The sequence below is a fragment of the Protopterus annectens genome, chromosome 7.part0 (assembly GCF_019279795.1).
Source record: "Protopterus annectens isolate FY-2018-M chromosome 7.part0, PAN1.0, whole genome shotgun sequence".
NCBI lineage: Eukaryota > Metazoa > Chordata > Ceratodontiformes > Protopteridae > Protopterus > Protopterus annectens.
In genome coordinates this window covers 1741382150-1741400946 of record NC_056739.1, presented here as the reverse complement: position 1 = coordinate 1741400946, position 18797 = coordinate 1741382150, and the positions used below count along the sequence as shown (strand labels likewise).

At 39.3% G+C, this 18797-nt stretch overlaps 2 protein-coding genes across 2 annotated transcripts in view; one reads left to right on the top strand and one right to left on the bottom strand.

The window, feature by feature from the left end:
• Positions 1-16568, bottom strand: part of HDDC3 (HD domain containing 3) — a 182503-nt gene extending 165935 nt beyond the window's left edge. Inside the window, exon 1 of the mRNA XM_044078280.1 lies at positions 16180-16568. Within this exon, the coding sequence (XP_043934215.1) occupies positions 16180-16291 (112 nt within the window). The 5' untranslated portion in view covers positions 16292-16568. The remainder of the gene's footprint in view (positions 1-16179) is intronic.
• A 123-nt stretch (positions 16569-16691) lies between these two features.
• Positions 16692-18797, top strand: part of VPS33B (VPS33B late endosome and lysosome associated) — a 2132768-nt gene continuing 2130662 nt past the window's right edge. Inside the window, exon 1 of the mRNA XM_044078281.1 lies at positions 16692-16881. The gene's annotated coding sequence lies outside the window, so the exon portion shown is untranslated. The remainder of the gene's footprint in view (positions 16882-18797) is intronic.

Here is an 18797-nt window from a genome sequence, read left to right as displayed (position 1 = left end):
AACATAATAAAAAACAGGGATTGTTAACTATGAGTAACACTTAAAGAAAAAGCAGAGCATAAATCATTGAAAATATACCTCTGTTTAGTATTCACATAAGAAAACAGATACTATTTACTAAAATCAAACAAGACCAATATATTGGAAGGAATCTTTGATCATAATACTGATTTGGTGATGGAAGAGTTAAGAATGAACTTTTAAAAAACGAAGTTAGACAAATTGCGACAATGTGAGGTATTGCCAGCTATGCTAGGGAAAGTATGGCAGCAGATGTGTAACACATGCCAGCGCAGCTAACTGGAATTTAGTAAAGAAGTATACGTTATTTGAATATCAAACTGATTTGTACAGTTGCTTGTGTTAAAAATGGATTTGTAAAGTTGCTTGTGTTAAAAATGAACCAACAGTGGGTCCTAACTGTATTGTAACTAATATGTATATGATGAGAGGTTAGTGGAAGAGAAGAGGTTAAGCTCAGCTCTAGCTAACTTTGGAATAGTAAGAAATTAAATTGCTGGGCCTAGGCCACAAAGATGTTATCTCACAGTTTTGAATGAAACCAGACACACAATGTCTATAAGAAGCATGGTTTGTTAGTCTCTGTAGGAGGAGTATAAGTTTGTAATTGTTTTAGGACTTCCAGAAGCTGCACCAAATCTGAGCAATGCTCTTGTATGGGTACTATTGACATGCAGGTGCTAAATCCTGGCGGTTTTTAGCAATGGGCATGGAAACCAGACATCAGATGACCAGATGTATGTGATGTCATTCTGTATAGAAATAATGTTTTAACACAGTCCGCCAGTAACAGGGAAGGCCACTAGTTCAGGTACACTGCCAGGATCAAGGGTTAAATGTTTTACATATAACCTGTGGGGTCATGTATCATACAGAAGTCCATGGAGGTAAGGTGGGAAACAAAAGCTGGAGGAGCCAGCAAGTGGAAATGATAGTATGCCAATGGTAAGTTGTCTAGAGACAACAGGGGTACCAAACTATCACAAGAGGTTATATCCTATCTTAGTGGATAGAAAACAGACCACTGGTAAGACAGACACAGCCTCTGACATAACCACTGTGAAGCCTGCAGTGGTTAATGAGGAACAGTCCTTGTTTGGGCAGTCCACTATAGTCAGAGCTTTAGGAGGGACCCCATTCCAAATGCCTTTGGTCAGGGTTCACCTTGACTGGGAGGGTGGAAAGGGAAGCAAGCAAGTAGGTGTGTTTGAGGGTATCCCTACAGATGTCCTGACAGGGAATGATTCTGATAATGCAGTACATTGTGTGCATGCAGTTACACACAGCCAGGCATTTGGGTCTGGTAGCCTGGATGAGACCCAAACAGAAACCACACCTGAAGCCAGGGCTAGTGATGTGGCTATTTCAGGGAGGGAGCTACCCTGTGAGCCTGAAGGTGAGCCACAGCTGCTGGTAGGTACTGATGTTCCCTTGGAAAGAGTGACTGCAAGGGCAAAGGTGAGTGGTAGTACCCAGGTTGACAGTGAGGCACCACTGTCAGAGGACACTAGACCTTGTGTGGAAGGGAAGCTGGGAAGAGTCACAAAAGAATAGCTGAGACAGGCTCAGCTCTCAGTCCCTACATTACAAGGCTTGAGGGAGGTCGGTAAGGAGGCACCCGATTCTCAAGGAAAGGGGGAATCTCCATATTGGAACAAAGGGTTACTGTATACAGAGTGGACCCCTGGCGGAAGGCTAGAGAGTGAGGTAATACAGCAGTTGGTAGTGCCTAGAGCTTACTGTCTATCACTGCTAGCCATAGCCCATGACATTTCTTTTGCAGGTCAGCTCTCAGACCCTATATTACAAGGCTTGAGGGAGGTAGGCAAGGAGGTACTGGATTCTCAAGGATAGGGGGAATCTGTATATTGAAACAAAGGGTTACTGTATACAAAGTGGACCCCTGAGGGAAAGCTAGAGAGTGAGGTAATATAGCAGCTGGTATTGCCTACAGCCCACCATCTGGCACTGCTAGCCATAGCCTATGACATTCCTTTTGCAGGTCATAAAGCACAATACCGGCTTCCCTCAGAGACCCGACAAGGAAAAACAGGCTAGACAAGATAGTGTGGACCCTAGCCTGCAAGCAGGCATTCCAAAAGCTTACAGGTGCTTTAGGAGGACCCCCTGTGTTAGCCAGTCCAGATTACAGCAAAGAATTTGTTGTGCAGGTGGACGCTTCAAACCATGGGGTGGGGGCTGTACTCGGCCAGGTTTCCTTAGAGGGAGAAGAGCACCCAGTGGTATAGCTTAGCCCTGGACCCCTACCATGTTATGCAGCAATAGAAAAAGAATGTGTAGCCATAGTATGGGCACTGCAGAAGCTTCAACCCTATCTGTATGAAAGGAAATTCACTGTAGTTAGACCACAATCCATTAACATGGCTACATCGAGCCAGCCAGCAAAATGCCAAGTTACTAAGTTGGAGCCTTAGGTTGCAGGCATATGATATGACAGTGCAGCACTGCAGTGGCATTAGCAATGCCAATGGGCTCTTAAGGTACAGGGTATGGGTTAATGTATCCCCAGATAGGTTCATTCCTCAATGTTTCTCAAGGGTCACTTGAAAAACTAGCGTGAGTCTTCAAAGGGGGAGAGAAGTGACAATGTGAGGTATTGCCAGCTATGCCAACAGAGGTAGGGCAGTGGATGTGTAACACACGCCAGCACAGCTAGCTGGAATTTAGTAAAGAATTATATGTTATTGAATATCAAACTGATCTGTGCAGATGCTTGTGTTGAAAATGGATTTGTAAAGTTTCTTGTGTTAAAAATTTACCAACAGTGGGCTTACTTGACTGTATTGTAACCAAATTAAATATATGTTAACAGAGAATACTGGAAGAGAAGATGTTAAGCTTAGCTCCAGCTAACTTTGGAAAACAGTAAGAAATTAAATTACTGGGCCTAGGTCACACAGATGTTATCTCACAGTTTTGAATGAAGCCAGAGACTCATGGTTTGTTAGTCTCTGTAGGAGGAGTAGAGGTTTGTAATTGTTTTATGACTTCCAGAAGCTGCACCACATCTGAGCAATTCTCTTGTGTGTGCATTGACATCTAATGCTAAATCTTGGCAGTTTCTAGCAATAGGGAGTTGCATGAGAACCAGAAGTCAGATGACCAGATGTATATCATGCCATTCTGTACAGAAATAATGTTTTAACATTACAGGGCAGTCTGTTTTTGGGAACCTGACATAGAAGGATCTCTCACCTACTTCATCTTTCCTTGCTCTGTTAAGTACGTAGAAACAGTAATCCTCTAGATCAGTCAGGAAAATATAGTGAGAACAGTTAAATGTTGTTTTTCTGTAACTGTGTGAATCTTTCAAGCTATGCCTATTTTTAATATTTCCTGTGATTGAAACTGTAGTGTTTACTGTAAATAGATATTTCGTATTTTCACATTCTTTTATTATTTGGCTGGTCCCTTTAGAAATTATTTTAATCTTTGAGAGTGCTTACATCTATTGGTGACACTGAGGCCACTCCTGAAAACCTGGCTGATTGGTCAACATTACTGTTTGTATTAATATTAATTTCACTCAATATTATGGGTACCCTTGCAAGAGCCTTAGAGTAGCTGGCTTGGGGTGCCTGGTGGCAAGGTACCTACCCTATAGTGTGGGCAGAAGGGGGAAGAGTGAGTAAATCTGTGCCAGCTTTCCCCAGGTATGTGTGAAATATCAAATCACACTGTGTGTGTGTGTGTGTGTGTGTGTGTGTGTGTGTGTGTGTGTGTGTGTGTGTGTGTGTGTGTGTGTGTGTATGAGAGCTACTTGCAGCAGGGACACTAAGCACTGGTTTCACAGAGAGGGTGCTGGATGACTTGGCTTGAACACTCAACTGAGGACTTAACCCTATAGCTGTGCTAGTGGGAAGCCTTACTGGGGCCCTGGAGGGAAACAGATTTAAAGGAATCCAGACCCCGGGCTGACTGTGTTCCCTCTGTGCTGTTAAGGGAAACTGTGCTTGAGGCAGAGAGGTCTGCATCTGGAAAACCTGAGTGTATCCATTTGCATTCCAAGTGAATGTTCCTCTCCAGTGTCACTGGTGAGGATTCAGGCTTCTTGATTACTGGCCCAGAGTGGTGACGTCACACGACTGATTAGACACACCTTGATATTTTCCACAATCAAAAGGGAGAATCGGTAGAAATACCGCTGACTACCTCTTTCAGAAATGCAACTGGAAATGGGGTGGTAAAGTATGGATATACAACAAAGAAAGATGTGGTAGATTTATTTCCACTTCACTGAAGTAAAGAGACAACAGGAAGGGAGCCATACACCATTTAGTCTGGCTTCTGAGGTATGGAAATGGCTTTGAGTGGGATTCTTGATCACTTATAAAAAGGAATAACAGTTTTACTCCTAGCACAAGGACAAAAATGTCAGCCTGCAATGTAAGAATGAAAAGCTTTTATTGTAAACGACATCAAAAACATTGTGTTACCTAATGCATTGTAGGAAACTACCAGTGAAAATAATGTACAAATAACTCATCAGATTATAAAGCCAACTGCTCCATGTAACACAAAAATCCAATGGAATGCACATCTTGAGGTCCAGATGCACACCACAGTAACATGGCACACAGGTGACACGGCTAGCTCCAGTACTGTTGAACAGTTTTGGATATGTAGTTTCACAGAACCTGGACATAACATACATGTTCGGTGGTGTGGCAGCTGCCACACACCCACCCTGGTCACTACTCTGGATAAACAGCACTGCTGAGGCTGTATAGACACACACACACACACACACACACACACACACACACACACACACACACAAATGTAGGATACAGCTTTATATAAATAAATACACATATGAAAAGATGCATCAGACAATTTGCTTTATTTCATAAAACATCTACTAAATGGATGAGACAGCAGTCAAGACTCTATGAGAGATAATCCCTAGCAACAGCTATATATACACAGCTCCAGTTTTCCGACAACAGCAGGACTAAGAGCCCAATATCAAGGCAGGAGCTCTGTCATTCCTAGCAGTACTAATGTCTTGCCACAGTGTGAGAATTTACTTGTACATGAACCATGCTCAGACAAATATGCATTACTAAGTTGCTTATCTGAATGCCACCACTGCACAAAGGCTTCCTTTGATGTACAGTACAATGCAAGAATGTGAGTGGTGTCCAACCTGTCTTTATAAATCAAGAATAAACATTTTGCTTTCTTATCCCTGAAAACTAGCCCTCCATACCACAACTTAAGAAAATGTTGACAAAGGGTGAAATTCTAAGTCCACTAACCCCATTATCAAGTGTAACTAATTTAGTTACAGTGTGCTACATTACATCACCTATTGATCATCCATACCTATCTGCACCTTACCTAACACTAACCTACCTATCCTCCGCCTTCTCTTCATACTTTGCTATTTTTCCTTCCCTCCCACCTTCTACTCTATAAAGCTTAAACTATTACACATTTACATCTATTATTACACAAAATCTTATATGGGCGGCCACGGTGGTGCAGTGGTTAGCATTGCCGCCTCACAGCAAGAGGTTCTCCGGTTCGATTCCCGGCTGGGGTGCCTTCTGTGCGGAGTCTGCATGTCCTCCCTGTGGTCGCGTGGGTTTCCTCCGGGTGCTCCAGTTTCCTCCCACATCCCAAAGACATGCTTCAGGTGGATTGGACACTCTAAATTGGCCCTAGGTGTGTGTGTGAGTGTGCCTTCTGTGGAAGGTTGGGCGCCGGGCTGGCAACTCGACACCGTAAAACTCCACTGCCAATCAATGTGCGGACACTGTGATCCGCTGTGGCGACCCCTAACCGGGAAAAGCCGAAAGAAGAAGAAGAAGATTACACAAAATCTTATCAACCCTACTGATTCTATATTTAATTTACCCTCTATCAATTTTTGATCCTATGTCTCATTATATTGTTTGTTAAACTTATACTTTTATATTACATTTTTGCTGTATGTAAATGCATCTTGGCTGTATGTATATGCATTTTGACTGTATGTATGTATATATACATATATATATATATATATATATATATACATATATATATATATATATTGTATTAACATGGAGCTTTTCTCTATATATTGTATTAACATGGAGCTTTTCTCCCCGGGTGTCCATTGAAAAAGTGCTCACTTTGGCCCAATGGACTTTCCTGGTTAACAAACTGCAAATAAATTAAAATCTTTAAAAATGGAATAGATAAACATGTTCAATGAATGGCTTGGGGGCACAGTGGAGGTGTCTGAAATGCAATGTTGCCTGTGCTGGACCTGAGCCAAGCATATATATATATATATATATATATATATATATATATATATATATATATATATATATATATATATATAGACTCAAACTCTTGCACGCGCACACGCATGCACACACACACCTGCGTGGCAAAAGGGCAAATTATCCGATCCCCATTGTACCACAAACTCGAACAGAAAAAAATGGTAGGTTTCATCAGCCAATTTTCAATCAGTTTGATAGCTGAAGAATTTACTTACTGTTCTTCCTTGTAAGTGGACTATTAGTTCAAATCTGAATTGACTGTTGTCACATTAAGTATCAGAAGACTAAAGGTGGTGAGACAAACTACAGATACATGCAATACTAACTGAAGAATTCTAAAAAAAAAAAAAAAAAAAAAAGGAAAAAATTATCAGGTATGGTAAAAACTATGGATACAGGATGTGAAAATTCTGCCAACAAGCTTATAATGTTAGGCAGTTGGTAGTTGGTGTGTATGTGTGTGGGGGGAGAGACAAGACGAAGCTTGATGTAGTGCAAGGTAATAATCACAGATTAGAGGATTACTTTAATCAACTCTGGTATTTGGTTGTACAAAAAAGGCAGCTGTTAAAACTGTGTTACCAAGTATGCTGTACTGTCTACTGTATTGCACTGTAAATGCTACCTACCAACTGTGACATGTTAAAGTGCATTGTTAACACTTTCAAATCACCTTTGTAGTCTCTGTAGAATGTACTGTCTCTATAGTACTACTGTTCAAATAATGGTGGTACTCTTCATGAAGCAAGGGTCACGACTAAAAATATTCTGATGATCAGAGAGCCTACTTGGCTAGCAACGGTCTATACAAATAAATAAATTAATGCTAACATCACAAACCAGCAACTTAAAGAATACAGAAGAGTAAGTTGCCACAAAAATTGTGCTGTCCTTATGTGTTTTCTTTACTTGCTGAGACCACAGGTCAAGATACTGCTTGAATAAAGGTTTTATTATATCTGACAGATAATAACTGTCTTGGGTTGTGGGAGATCCAGACTCGTTCAACTTGTCAGATGAACTGAAGAGTAGTAAAGTAGTCAGAGGTTTACAAGGACTGGTTATACAAAGGAGGCATGACAATGCAGCGGTCTGCATTTTTGCAGTCACCACCCCAAACACACTGATGGGACCAAGCAAAGATCTGTGGCAGAAGGTTGTTGGTTAGTTACACAATGATGCAATGGTTAGGTGATGGGAATAAAATATGTAAATAACTAATTCAAGGTTTCAAGGAATTTTTAAAGTTCTCTCAATTGATAATACAACCACTGAAGTCACTTCTCAAAGCAAATTATTAGGGATGATAATCTTAAATTCGACCTGCATAAACAAAATTTCAAAATAAAAAAAGTCAACACAAACTAGGGATGCTTTATAGAGCCAAACATTCCTCCCCAAAACTATTAACATATACACAGCTTCTTACCAGCTATAAAATTATCCAGAATCCATCTGCTTGTCTAGCACTAAATAACACTCTATATAACTATGTTCCTAAACAGTCATTATGATCCAATGACCAAAAACTCCCTTCTGTCCACAAACCTATCAAATCTGCTGGACATTGTCTGTACTCGTACCATGTTGCTAAGGCCTGGAACGTCTTAACTCTATCCATCAGGTCAGTTACCTTCCCTCCCATCCTTCAAAACCATTCTGATTAAATTCCTAGACAAAAGTTTCTCTTTTCTTGCTCAACACCAGGATAAACTATATCCCTAAATGTGGACAAATACCTATCCATACCTACATCTCCTTAACTTTCCCTTCTTCATGCACTTCCTTACTTCTATCAATTTCTCTCTCCTGGCTTTCTTTCTAAATATACCATAAACCTGTTTTTCTCTCACTTCATACTGCAATTCCTGTTTGTATTACACCTTTATTTTCTCTATAAACTGGCTGAAATTTTTCCATTAAATTCTTGTCATATAACTTGCATTTATTCTTAACCAATATTTTCATATGTCTAATTTGGTGTAATTAATTAACTGCAGTTTTTTTTTTGTATTAAAGATTGTAAAAGTATTCTTCTTAAAACGTTTTGCAATAATTTGGAGCTTTTCTCCCTGGGCTTCTGCTGAAAATGAGCTCCTACCGAGTCGAACTTTCTCAGTAATCATATGTCAATAAATCAATAAATAAATAAGGTGAGATGCTTTTATTAGTTTGTATGCAAAAGGTGTTTCATGGAATCCATATTACACCAAGTTAAATTTAATAGGTAGCTCAGTAAGGTTCTATTATGGCATAACATAGATCCTAATTTTTGTTTAAGATATTAACTGCAATTAAATTAGGTGTGATTGTTAGGTACAGACTTACTCACTCATTTAGTGAATATCTGTGGTACAAACAGTGGCTCTCTCCTGGGCTAAGCACAGGCCCATGAAGGAAATCACTCTGAGGCCTCTGTATGCTAGTAATACAAATGACACCATTAATAAATAATGACAAATAGTAGACTACAGCACGTTTTACCTGCGATGAAGGCACTTTGCATGTGCATGGCCACAGAAAACACAAGGTAAGGTTTGTCATGGAAGAGGTGTATACTAACATTTTTTTAATGAACCTAGTACTGTGTTTAACAACTAAATAGGAAAGGAAAACTCTGACCCTTGTGGGACATGATATGGCCCATGCCACTGGTACAATTGTTAAGCTTAATTTCTGTCCAAGACAGAGAGAGAGAGAGAAACTGAGTGTAAGACTGGAGTATCAAGCAACAGTACATACTGCAGCAATTAACTGGTAAGGTACTGGAAGTGCAAAGGTTGAGCAAGAATGGAAGTTATGTGGGCTAAACAATTTTGCATGCCTCTGGGAGGCCTTAAAAAGGGTAGGCGATTCAGAGAACAAGCTCTGGGTACACGAGTAGTTTATCCATTTGCTTTTTGTGGGACATACTGTAGTGTAGCACAGCAAGGATGATAGGCCTGTCTGTGAGGGCCCAGTGATGTTAGGATGGATGCAGATAGCAATGGGATCCACATCTGGAAACATAAGACAGACCAACAAGGAAAAGGGGTGTGGAAGAAGCTCAAACCTCCACTGGGTACTGACTGTGATGCAATAGGACCGACTGGGAAATTTTGGAGCATGCAGCTGAGGAAGGATGGTCCAAGTTATAGGTTCATATGTTCCTAGAAGGTTATTAGGTTAATGGCCTAGAGCCCTTTCAAGTCTAGCCATATTCATCTTGAGTTGCCCCAATTGTCTGTGGTTATGTGAGTGAAGTTTGCAGAGGTAAGGGTCTATAGTAGTTAATAACTACTTCCTCTAGGACATAGATGCCACCCAAGGAATGAATTTGTGGTCACCCATCGCTGATCTAGGCTGTGTTTGAAGAGGGTCAGGAAATGGCTCTGTTTCATGATGAACTGGCAGCTTGTTCCAGAGAAGAAGCAGTCTCTGGGAGATGTATCTATCTCTCCAGCATGACCTGTTCATGTCAGAGCTTAGGTTAAGATCCCTGGAGTGAGTGACCCTCCTGCAGCTTGACTGTAGCACTTCCATCAGGGCCAGGTCAGAGACTGCCTGTAAGCCAGGGACAGGTCACCCTTTAGCAACCCGCAAGAGACAGAACAGTGACAGTAAAATGCAATTTCCCCAATAGTACAGGATCCAATGAAGGCTGTCCCACAAAGTGATAGTCCACAAGTAATCCAAAAAAACATACAAAATTATGTGGTGCGTATAAGGTTTATTTTTAGCAATACAGAAGAATTTAAAAATTCGCTTTCATTTCCAACACGGGAAACTTCATCAGAATAAAGTGCCTTTGTGCTGACCAACTTTTTATACCTTAATTAATTGGTTTAATTCAACAACTTAATTAAGCAACTGCATTTAAAGAAACAAAACAATAATTTTTACATATACATATTGTCATAGAGCACAAGTATTACAAAGTATACAACGACAAAAAGTTTTTATGTATTTAAAATTAACGATAAAAAACATTTCATAGTAGTTATCTATTAAATCAAATATATATATAATATTGTATAATATATGAAATGTGTAAATCTATATTGATCAAACTTCCTATACATCACTCTGATATATGAGTGTCTAAAATTTGTAAAAATAGTATAAAACTATCCGTACTTCATAAAAAAATTATTTATTAATGGAACGGAGTATGCTGTTCAATAAATAAGTATCAAAAGAAAAAAATATGTATTTAATGTTTAACAAATGTCTTAAAATGCATATGACGAACATAGTTAAAATTATATGTTTCGTTTTGTTTTACTTCTTTGTGTTTTTGTTTTTACTTTGTTTTATTCTATTTGCCCTTAGTTTTAGGGCAGGTAAAAGGGACACGTGATCATTCATCCCTGGGGGTGTACTGGAGTCTAATCACAGTTGCCAAATCTTCCTCTTTGTTGGCTATAAATGTACATTGTGGACATCTTTCACATCGAAAGGTGCCTTTCTTCCTTTTGTCTTTCACTTCCTTCTTTCTCTCAAAAATAGCTTTTAAGTTAGGTCCCCTTCGAAAACTATAACATACACGCCTATTGAATATTTCTGATCTGTTAGGCATACTCTTGAAAAACTCCCATATCCTGTTAATAGTTTTCTTTATTAAGTTGGTATTGGTATTGTATGTCATAACAAGAAATGCGACAGGGCATTCAGTTTTTCCATGCAAGACTTGTTTTATGTAACCTGTAATTACTTAGTAAGAAACCTCTGTGGTCTCTCCAGTTGTTGTAGGTGTCTGGTGAGGTACATAGAAAAGTAAGCATTGTACTCAATTATTGGTCTGAGGGGGCAGAGTATAATGTAATTATAACATCCTTAGATGTACGTGCAATGCCTTTACTTATATGATGTGCCACAGACATATTTCCTTACTGCTATGGATAATTGGTGGTCAAAGTTCAGGCTGCGAGCAACCTGATGAGTACTCAGATCATGTATGCCTTTATGGGCTTATTTGTTGAGAGACTGGTGTGTGTGTTGTGGTTGTTTTTTGCATTCTTATGTTGTGTAAGAGGTTTCCATTTGGGAGGCCTATGATATTTTGGTTAAGTTACTAGTGAGTACCTCCGCATATGTAGGTTTATGTGTCATGTCCTTATTTAGTGTGGGAAGTGTGTGTGTGTGTGTGTGTGTGTGTGTGTGTGTGTTAACAACCTGTTTGGCATTCAATTTCTCCTTATCTGTCAGTCTTGCCTCCAATATCATAGCATAACTACATCTCTCATATAAAGTATTTGTTTCAGGAGTAAGTGGTTGTCAGTATACATGACAATTGCTACCATTGTCTCAGGATGCACATGTCTATAATGCTAGCCAGAAAGATGATGGGAAACTGCCCATCCATGAAAGCAGGTTCTTTCTATTTTTATTTTATTTTTAAATTATTATTAGGGAATTGAATAGGTTAATTTGACAAGACTATGCTGGTAGTACAGAGACTTAAGAAGGATCAATACTTTGTGTAGGTTAAGGTTGATCACTAAGGCAACACTGCTCAGTGCGAAACTGAGTTGCTCTAAAAGCAGCAGAGAAGCTTGGAAGGGTTTCATTGACAGCTGTTTAGGGAAAAACTGAGCTTCTAGTCTTTTGCATCTATACAGGCACTACTGTCACTGAGCAAAGAGCAGGACCACGCAAATATGAGGCTTAAATATGAGCAAACAGAAACGGCTAACTACCAATCAGGAAAGCACACAATAAGCCTTCCACCAGCACTTCCTAACTCAGACAAGTTAGATCAGTATACTTCTGCCACAAAGGTGCAGAAAAACACCGTCTTAATGTAGAACTGCTGGTGTGGAGCCCAAGTGTAACAAGACCACACTACTACCTACCTACAACTAACAGATATACAATGTAATTACAGTGAAAAGCAGCATCAGACAGTACACTACTGAAGTACACTCGCATCATATAAGAAAAGTGCAAAAAATAGCCCTTTTGTGCATTTCCCAGCTCAGATAGACCATGTAAACACCCACTGCCACTAGATGAATAATCCTAGTTCTCCTAATGCAAAAGCACAATAAAGGGGTGTCCAGAGTGAAATGCTACCACAAACAAACTTAAAGATATGGATACAGCAGTGTACTTTAAAAAGCTTATAAAAGTGTGATTATTCAATAAAAGTACTTTGCTTTGTATAAATCAGCCAAGAGCCACTCACCTGTATAGAATTTACAAAAAGCACTAAATTCAAGATAAACTGATTAATATGGCCTGCAGCCAATAAAACTACATGCAGAAATCTCAAGTATTTCCCCAACCTATACATACCAGGCTACCTTCCAGTGTACTAGATGGAAAATCCACAGACGTCTTGATGTAAAAATGAGTGCTTGCTAGAGAGTAAAAATACACCACTTTATCCAACAGTTAGCTAACTAATGAATTCAGATCAAGTAAATCATTAGACAGACAATGAAAGGAAAAGGCACTTTTTCAATATAAGCACAAGAAAAAACAAATAAATAGTTCAAGATATCAAAAGCAATGTAGAAAGGGGAGCTTATTAAGCTCAATTTACAGTAGGGGTGGGCAGCTTAAAATTACCAGGTTTAAAAAGCAGATCGACAAATGAAATGGTGGGTGTGAAAACCTACAGGAAAAAAACAGCAGTGCTTTAGTTTATGCAGGCTTGAAATATTTTAAGACTACAGGAATGGCTTATTTTTATCAAATTAGCAATTTAGAGCACTGTTAAAAGAGACATTAGAAAAAGCTTAGGTTAGATGGTGAAAAGATGACATCACATTTATTTAGAACAGGAGCAGCATCATACGCATGTACCAAAGGGGAATTAAAGGAAAAAGTAAAGCTTTTAGACAGGTGGAAACTGCAGACTTGTAAAGGGTATGCCAGGCTGCAGTAGTTCTAATGGATGTTCTCTTTTACAAATAACAAGAAGCAGTTGCTGGAGATTTGGATGCTCAACCATTCTTGGGTCTATCAAGTGGGTCAAGAGCTTTTCATAACAGGGAGAAACAATCCATGATTCAAAGAGGAAGAAGTACAGGTCGCATGGCTGGGAAAGAGGGAAGTGGAAACACTGTCTGAAAGCCTTAATATGGCATGATAAACAAACAATTACCTGAATAAGATGATATTTATATTAATTTAATTTAGGGGAATACTAGGTTACTACTAGTTCACTGCTATTTTTTAAGGAAGAGACAGAGTGCTTTTAGAACCATGTGGAGTAGAAATGGCCAGGAATAAAGTTAATTTGGCAAGATATTAGCCAGAGACGTACTTGACAGGGAACTGAGAATATCACTAAACTGAGAAGGTTAGGATCCTCCCACACTTGTCAAACAGTAGGTGAGAGGGCTGGCAGGAAGGGTGATGCAATACACAGGGATTAGTGTAAAGTCTCCTGAACTGTATAGAAAAGATGGGGGTTCAGTTGTTCTAACCAGGTATGCAGCAGTTTATAAATGACCTAAGGTGGAAGCTTACAGAAGTTTTACCAGATATGTTTTGGGGAGGGGTTCTGGTGGTGGGCAAGGGTTCTGACAGACTGGACTTCTTCTTATTTATCACCTTCAGTATCAGTGGACAGGCCAGGAGGCCATGGCCTGGGGCCCAGCCTGTATGTTGCATATCTCCTTCAGCCACTGGTGGTGTCTTAATATTTCTAGAGGACTGCCAGTTGAAGTGGTTGGTTTGCAGATCCCTTCAACCATTGGTGTTAGCTGAACGTTTTGTGGGACTACCAAGTTCAATGACTGATGTGTTTGGATCTCCTTCCATGTTCTGCCCTTTCCACCAACATAGATATTCAATGGCAGGCAGCTGATTGACATTTAATTCAGTTCATTGATTGTGACTGGCATTTGATCCAATTCATTTGATTGGCACAATAAATGCAAGGTTGCAGCCATTTTCCTCCAAACAAATCTGTTGTCTGATCAGTGAGTAAACAACAGCATGCTTATTTTCATCCCAAGGCAATGACAGTGGGTCATAATATTTGCAGGCATAGTGGGATTGCCTAGGTGAAAAACAGCAAGGTGGGGAAGAGGGACAGGAAGGAAGAACAAAGAATGGGAAGAGACAGGAAGGGCAGCGAGATAAGAGAGGCAGCTGGGTAGTGTAGGAGCACGAGACAAAAGTAAAGTAAGTAGATTAGGCAAGCCCCTTTCGAGTGTAACACCAAAAAGAACAAAAGAGATCCACCCTCTCACTGTTTTTTGCAAAAGCAGGAAAAGGGACAAGCAGGTTTTATTGGTTCACAGAGGTGAATACTCTATGGGGGAGGGAAGAATTTGCTGTTTTTGACCAAAAGGGCTTTTTTTCAGGTTTTTGTCTTCCCCCAACAAGACGTAGGAAGTATAGGCTAGAATGTTGCAGCCATCATAATAGCGGGATGGCATACTTAAAAGGCTAAATTTCAGGAGGTGAAGCATGGAATGACAGTTTGACCCTCTCTCACTGTCCAACCCCATCAGCAGACTGACAAGCAGGTAAAGAGCCAGATGGTACACATCTCCTTTAGCCTTTGGTGCTTGCTCAGTGGTGCAAATGGCTAGCAAATTGAGTGGTAAGTTTGCTCATCCCTTCAGCCACTGGGGCTGGCCGAGTGCTTTATAGGACTGCCAAGTTCAATAACTGATACATTTCTATGGTGTGATTACTTTTCCAAGTTCTACTCTTTGTACATCTCTGGATATCCAATAACTGTCACTTCACTTGACATTTTATTTAGTCATCTGGCTTTGAATGGCACTTTATCCAATTGAAGTTTATTTGAGTGGCACAATAACTGCATGACTCCAAATATTTTACTACAGATCATAAATATGTTGTGTGCTTACTGGGTAAGTAACGCTACGTTTATTTCCATTCTAAGCACTTGATCGACAACAAAGGAACTGAAAACCGTGTGCACGATGGTGTATATTATACTGAAAGGCGGAATCAATACAACGTTTTATGATCGGGGAAGGGGAGCAATCTAGAACCTGGTATAAAGTTTCAAATGATCCTGAAATGTGGCGATTACAAATATCCTCGCCACACTCCAAAATCTTGCACCTACTTTTTGTGACACTTGAGGAAAAAGAAATTACAAGACGGTAGGTAAAAAGGTTATCACCCGTTCCTCTTTACATTGGACAGTCAATCTGGTTGCGACTTGTGAAAATTAGGACAACATATTTAATTCGTATTTAATAGCAGCACAAAACAATTATTTTGAATCTTAAGCACGTAAATGTTACACGAAACAGCACAAACGTTACAAAAATAAGCTTTTATTTTACCCCCCCCCCCCCCCCCAAAAAAAAAAGCACAAAGTGAACAAAAGTGAAGTTCAGTCTTGGCATTGGCTACTGGTATAGTTCTGCAAAATCTCATGTTTCTAAAAAAAGTCCCACTTTAGGCATTTCGTGTTGCCACCTTTTCAACTGCCCAAAGTGGGACATTTTTGGTGCAAACATCAGATTTTGCAGGCTAAAACATACCTACGGCCAGTACAAAGGATAGAACTTCACTTTTTTGCCTAAATAAAAGCTTATTCTTGTAACATTTTAGTTGCTTATTCTGTTTCTTATAACATTTAGGTGTTTCAGATACAGAATAAATGTTGTATGCAACTATTACATAACCTATAGGAAATATGTTTGTCCTAAAATCTCGGGACATTTGCCATTTTTACAATTTTTTGCAGGACACAACTGCCCAAAGAGGGACTGTCCCTCGCAAAGTGGACAGGTGGTAACCCTAGTAACATTTACGTGCTTAAGATTCAAAATAATTGTTTTGCGCTACCGTGGCAGGGCATTTGAAACGGTGGCAACAAAAGTACGTTACAAATCTATCTTCGCTGTGAAACGAACTTAGTCATACTAATTACCAATCGGATGGTTGATATACGGTGTTCCCTCTGGATCCTTTCGCTTTTGGCATCTGTGCTTCTTTGCGGCAAAGTCTAAGGCTTCAAGCAACACAGCGGCATCCGTTGCCATTACAGATATCCCCCAAAAAACTGCTAAGAGCTACAGAAAAACAAAGAGGACTGACGATTCCAACAGATAGTCTTCGGAGAGATAATCACGTGATGCCAGGTACTTTATTTTTAGTGACACTCTAAGAAATTAATACTGAGGAGTCAGTTGAACGAGCACCTTTTTGTATGAGGCAGCGCTTGATGATTTACCATCGTATTAATCAACCTGCATTAATACCGTAAATATTTTAGTTGAAGGCAAGGGGTAAAAATACTTGAGCTCTCCTGTAACCATTAACTGGTTATTAAAGAATGAATGCTTAAATGAAAGAGCGGGGGATGATTTTCAAACGTACGGGGATGGTCGGAAACTTTCTGCTTCCGGTCCGCACTGTTTTCACTTTTGACAGCTTTCAAATTTTGTGAATGTCTGGAAAAATGGGAGACGGGGTATTGTTAAACTTTTGTAATTGTACTACTTATTGAATATTGAACAACTAAACTGACAAGGCGCCTCACAGTTTCTTCCTTATCGCCCACAGATGTGTTGTTTTGTTGTCATCTGAAGCTTTTCAATTCAAGAGCTAAGTGGTTGTGATTTGTCTGCAGGTAATTATGTAGCGTCTTTTATAAATTGCTTTTAATTTTTAACTAGGGTCGCACCTTATCTTGATCTGACATAAAGTTAAGATGTGGGCAGACTGCACACTAAGATTATCTTTAAGTGTCGTAGATTCAGCCTTAAATGCGTTTTTTTAGAGTTATCATTTTAATTTAAATTGAGTTAGATCTATATCATTGCTTATAAATGTTTAAATCGCGCTGTTTCATAAACCTAAAAGTAGGGAAATCTGCATTAGAAGAGTAACCAAAGAATCAATACACAGACTTACTTATCTTGTCTTTTGATTACTGGAGTTTGTGGAGCCTAAGTTGCTTAACAAATGAGTGGCAGGGGCATCGGGTGCTGATTTGTCTGTACATGGGCTAAACTATTGGCTAGGCTTATAAGGGCCAATATAGCCTATAGCCTAGTAACTTCCTATGATCCTGTGGTTGTACTGTAATATTCGGCTGTAATTTAAGTCTTTTTAGAGTTGTTAAAATCATGCAGTTATCGATTAGTCTGAATGACTTCACTGCACTCCATTAAGTAAGTTGTTGTTTCTGATCTCTCATGAATGGTCAAGGGTCCCTGTAGAAGAGATATTATTATTATTATTATTATTATTATTATTATTTGATGGTGGATACTATAATTTTCTGGACTTATGGTTTGAAATGTTAGCAGGAAGTAATTTCATAAAAGTGAGAGAACATAGCGATGCAATGAATTGCAGGAAAATATGTCGGAATGGAATAGTGCCATTATGAATATATCTTGTGTAATACTGACAGTGCATGGAGCAATTAGGTAGGCAATTCAGGAAGTTTATAAAATGGATGAGTAAAATGCTTTTAATTGGCTGCTGCCTGTGCATTGCCAAAAATGTACCAGTCATTAAATACTAGTACATGTTAGCAAGTTATCACTTAATTTTAGGAAGGCCAGTCATCACAAGTACAGGTAAGAAACTTAAAATAATAATAATTAAATAAATGCATATGTTTTCCAAGTTTGACACTTCCTTTCAATGCACATGCAAATCTGAAACAGATTTGTTGTGTTAGCCCACTGATAGAGCTCTTTTGCTTGCAACTGGGCCTCCAGTGGCCATAAGTGTTGCCATTATGGAATAGATAACAATTTACAGAACTGTCCCTAAGATAACATGACATAGGTTAGCAATACTGAACCTTCGCACCTAAACTCTTTTGAATCTAGGAGTGTCATGCCAGCTGTGTGACTTTTTTATCTTGAAGAGCTTATGCATTAATATGCATAACCTTTGCCTTAATCAGCCATATCTGCAAATTGAGTTTTATGTTTTTGTTGTTTGAGGAGCGGTTGGATGGCATCCCCTTAACCCATGGCTAGCGAGTTCTAAAGATGAAAAGGGGTTTGCAAATATGGCTTTAGTGATGTGTAGTGGAAATTTTCTTAAGATGGTATAGATACAATAGATGTAATAAAATGACATCAGTAAAACTCCCTGGAGTAAAAACAGAGCAATGAAATGCATGTTTTCCAAGGCCGGTACAGAGATTTTGCTCCCAACCATGCCTGCAGTGTCCAGTGTTCAGATGGTAATTTCTATATCAGATGGGTAGTATGGAAGGATAATATAAAGCAGTTGATTGCTGGTTTTATCCATGCAGGGGAGAGGGTGTATGAACCTGACTTAGCAGCAGTGTTTTTGAGTGAAAGCTTTGTGACCATACACTACATTCTCAAAGTTGCATTTCTTTGTTGGTTTCAAGGAGTAATTAACACTGGCAATGTACAGAGAAATATGCTGTTGGACTGTGCTTCTTGCTTTCTTCTGGCCTGGCTTGACATGGCTGAGAAGAACTAATGACAGTTTAAAAAAAAAAACACTCTTGCCCACTTAATGTAATACAGTTGTGGTGTCATAACTGATTAA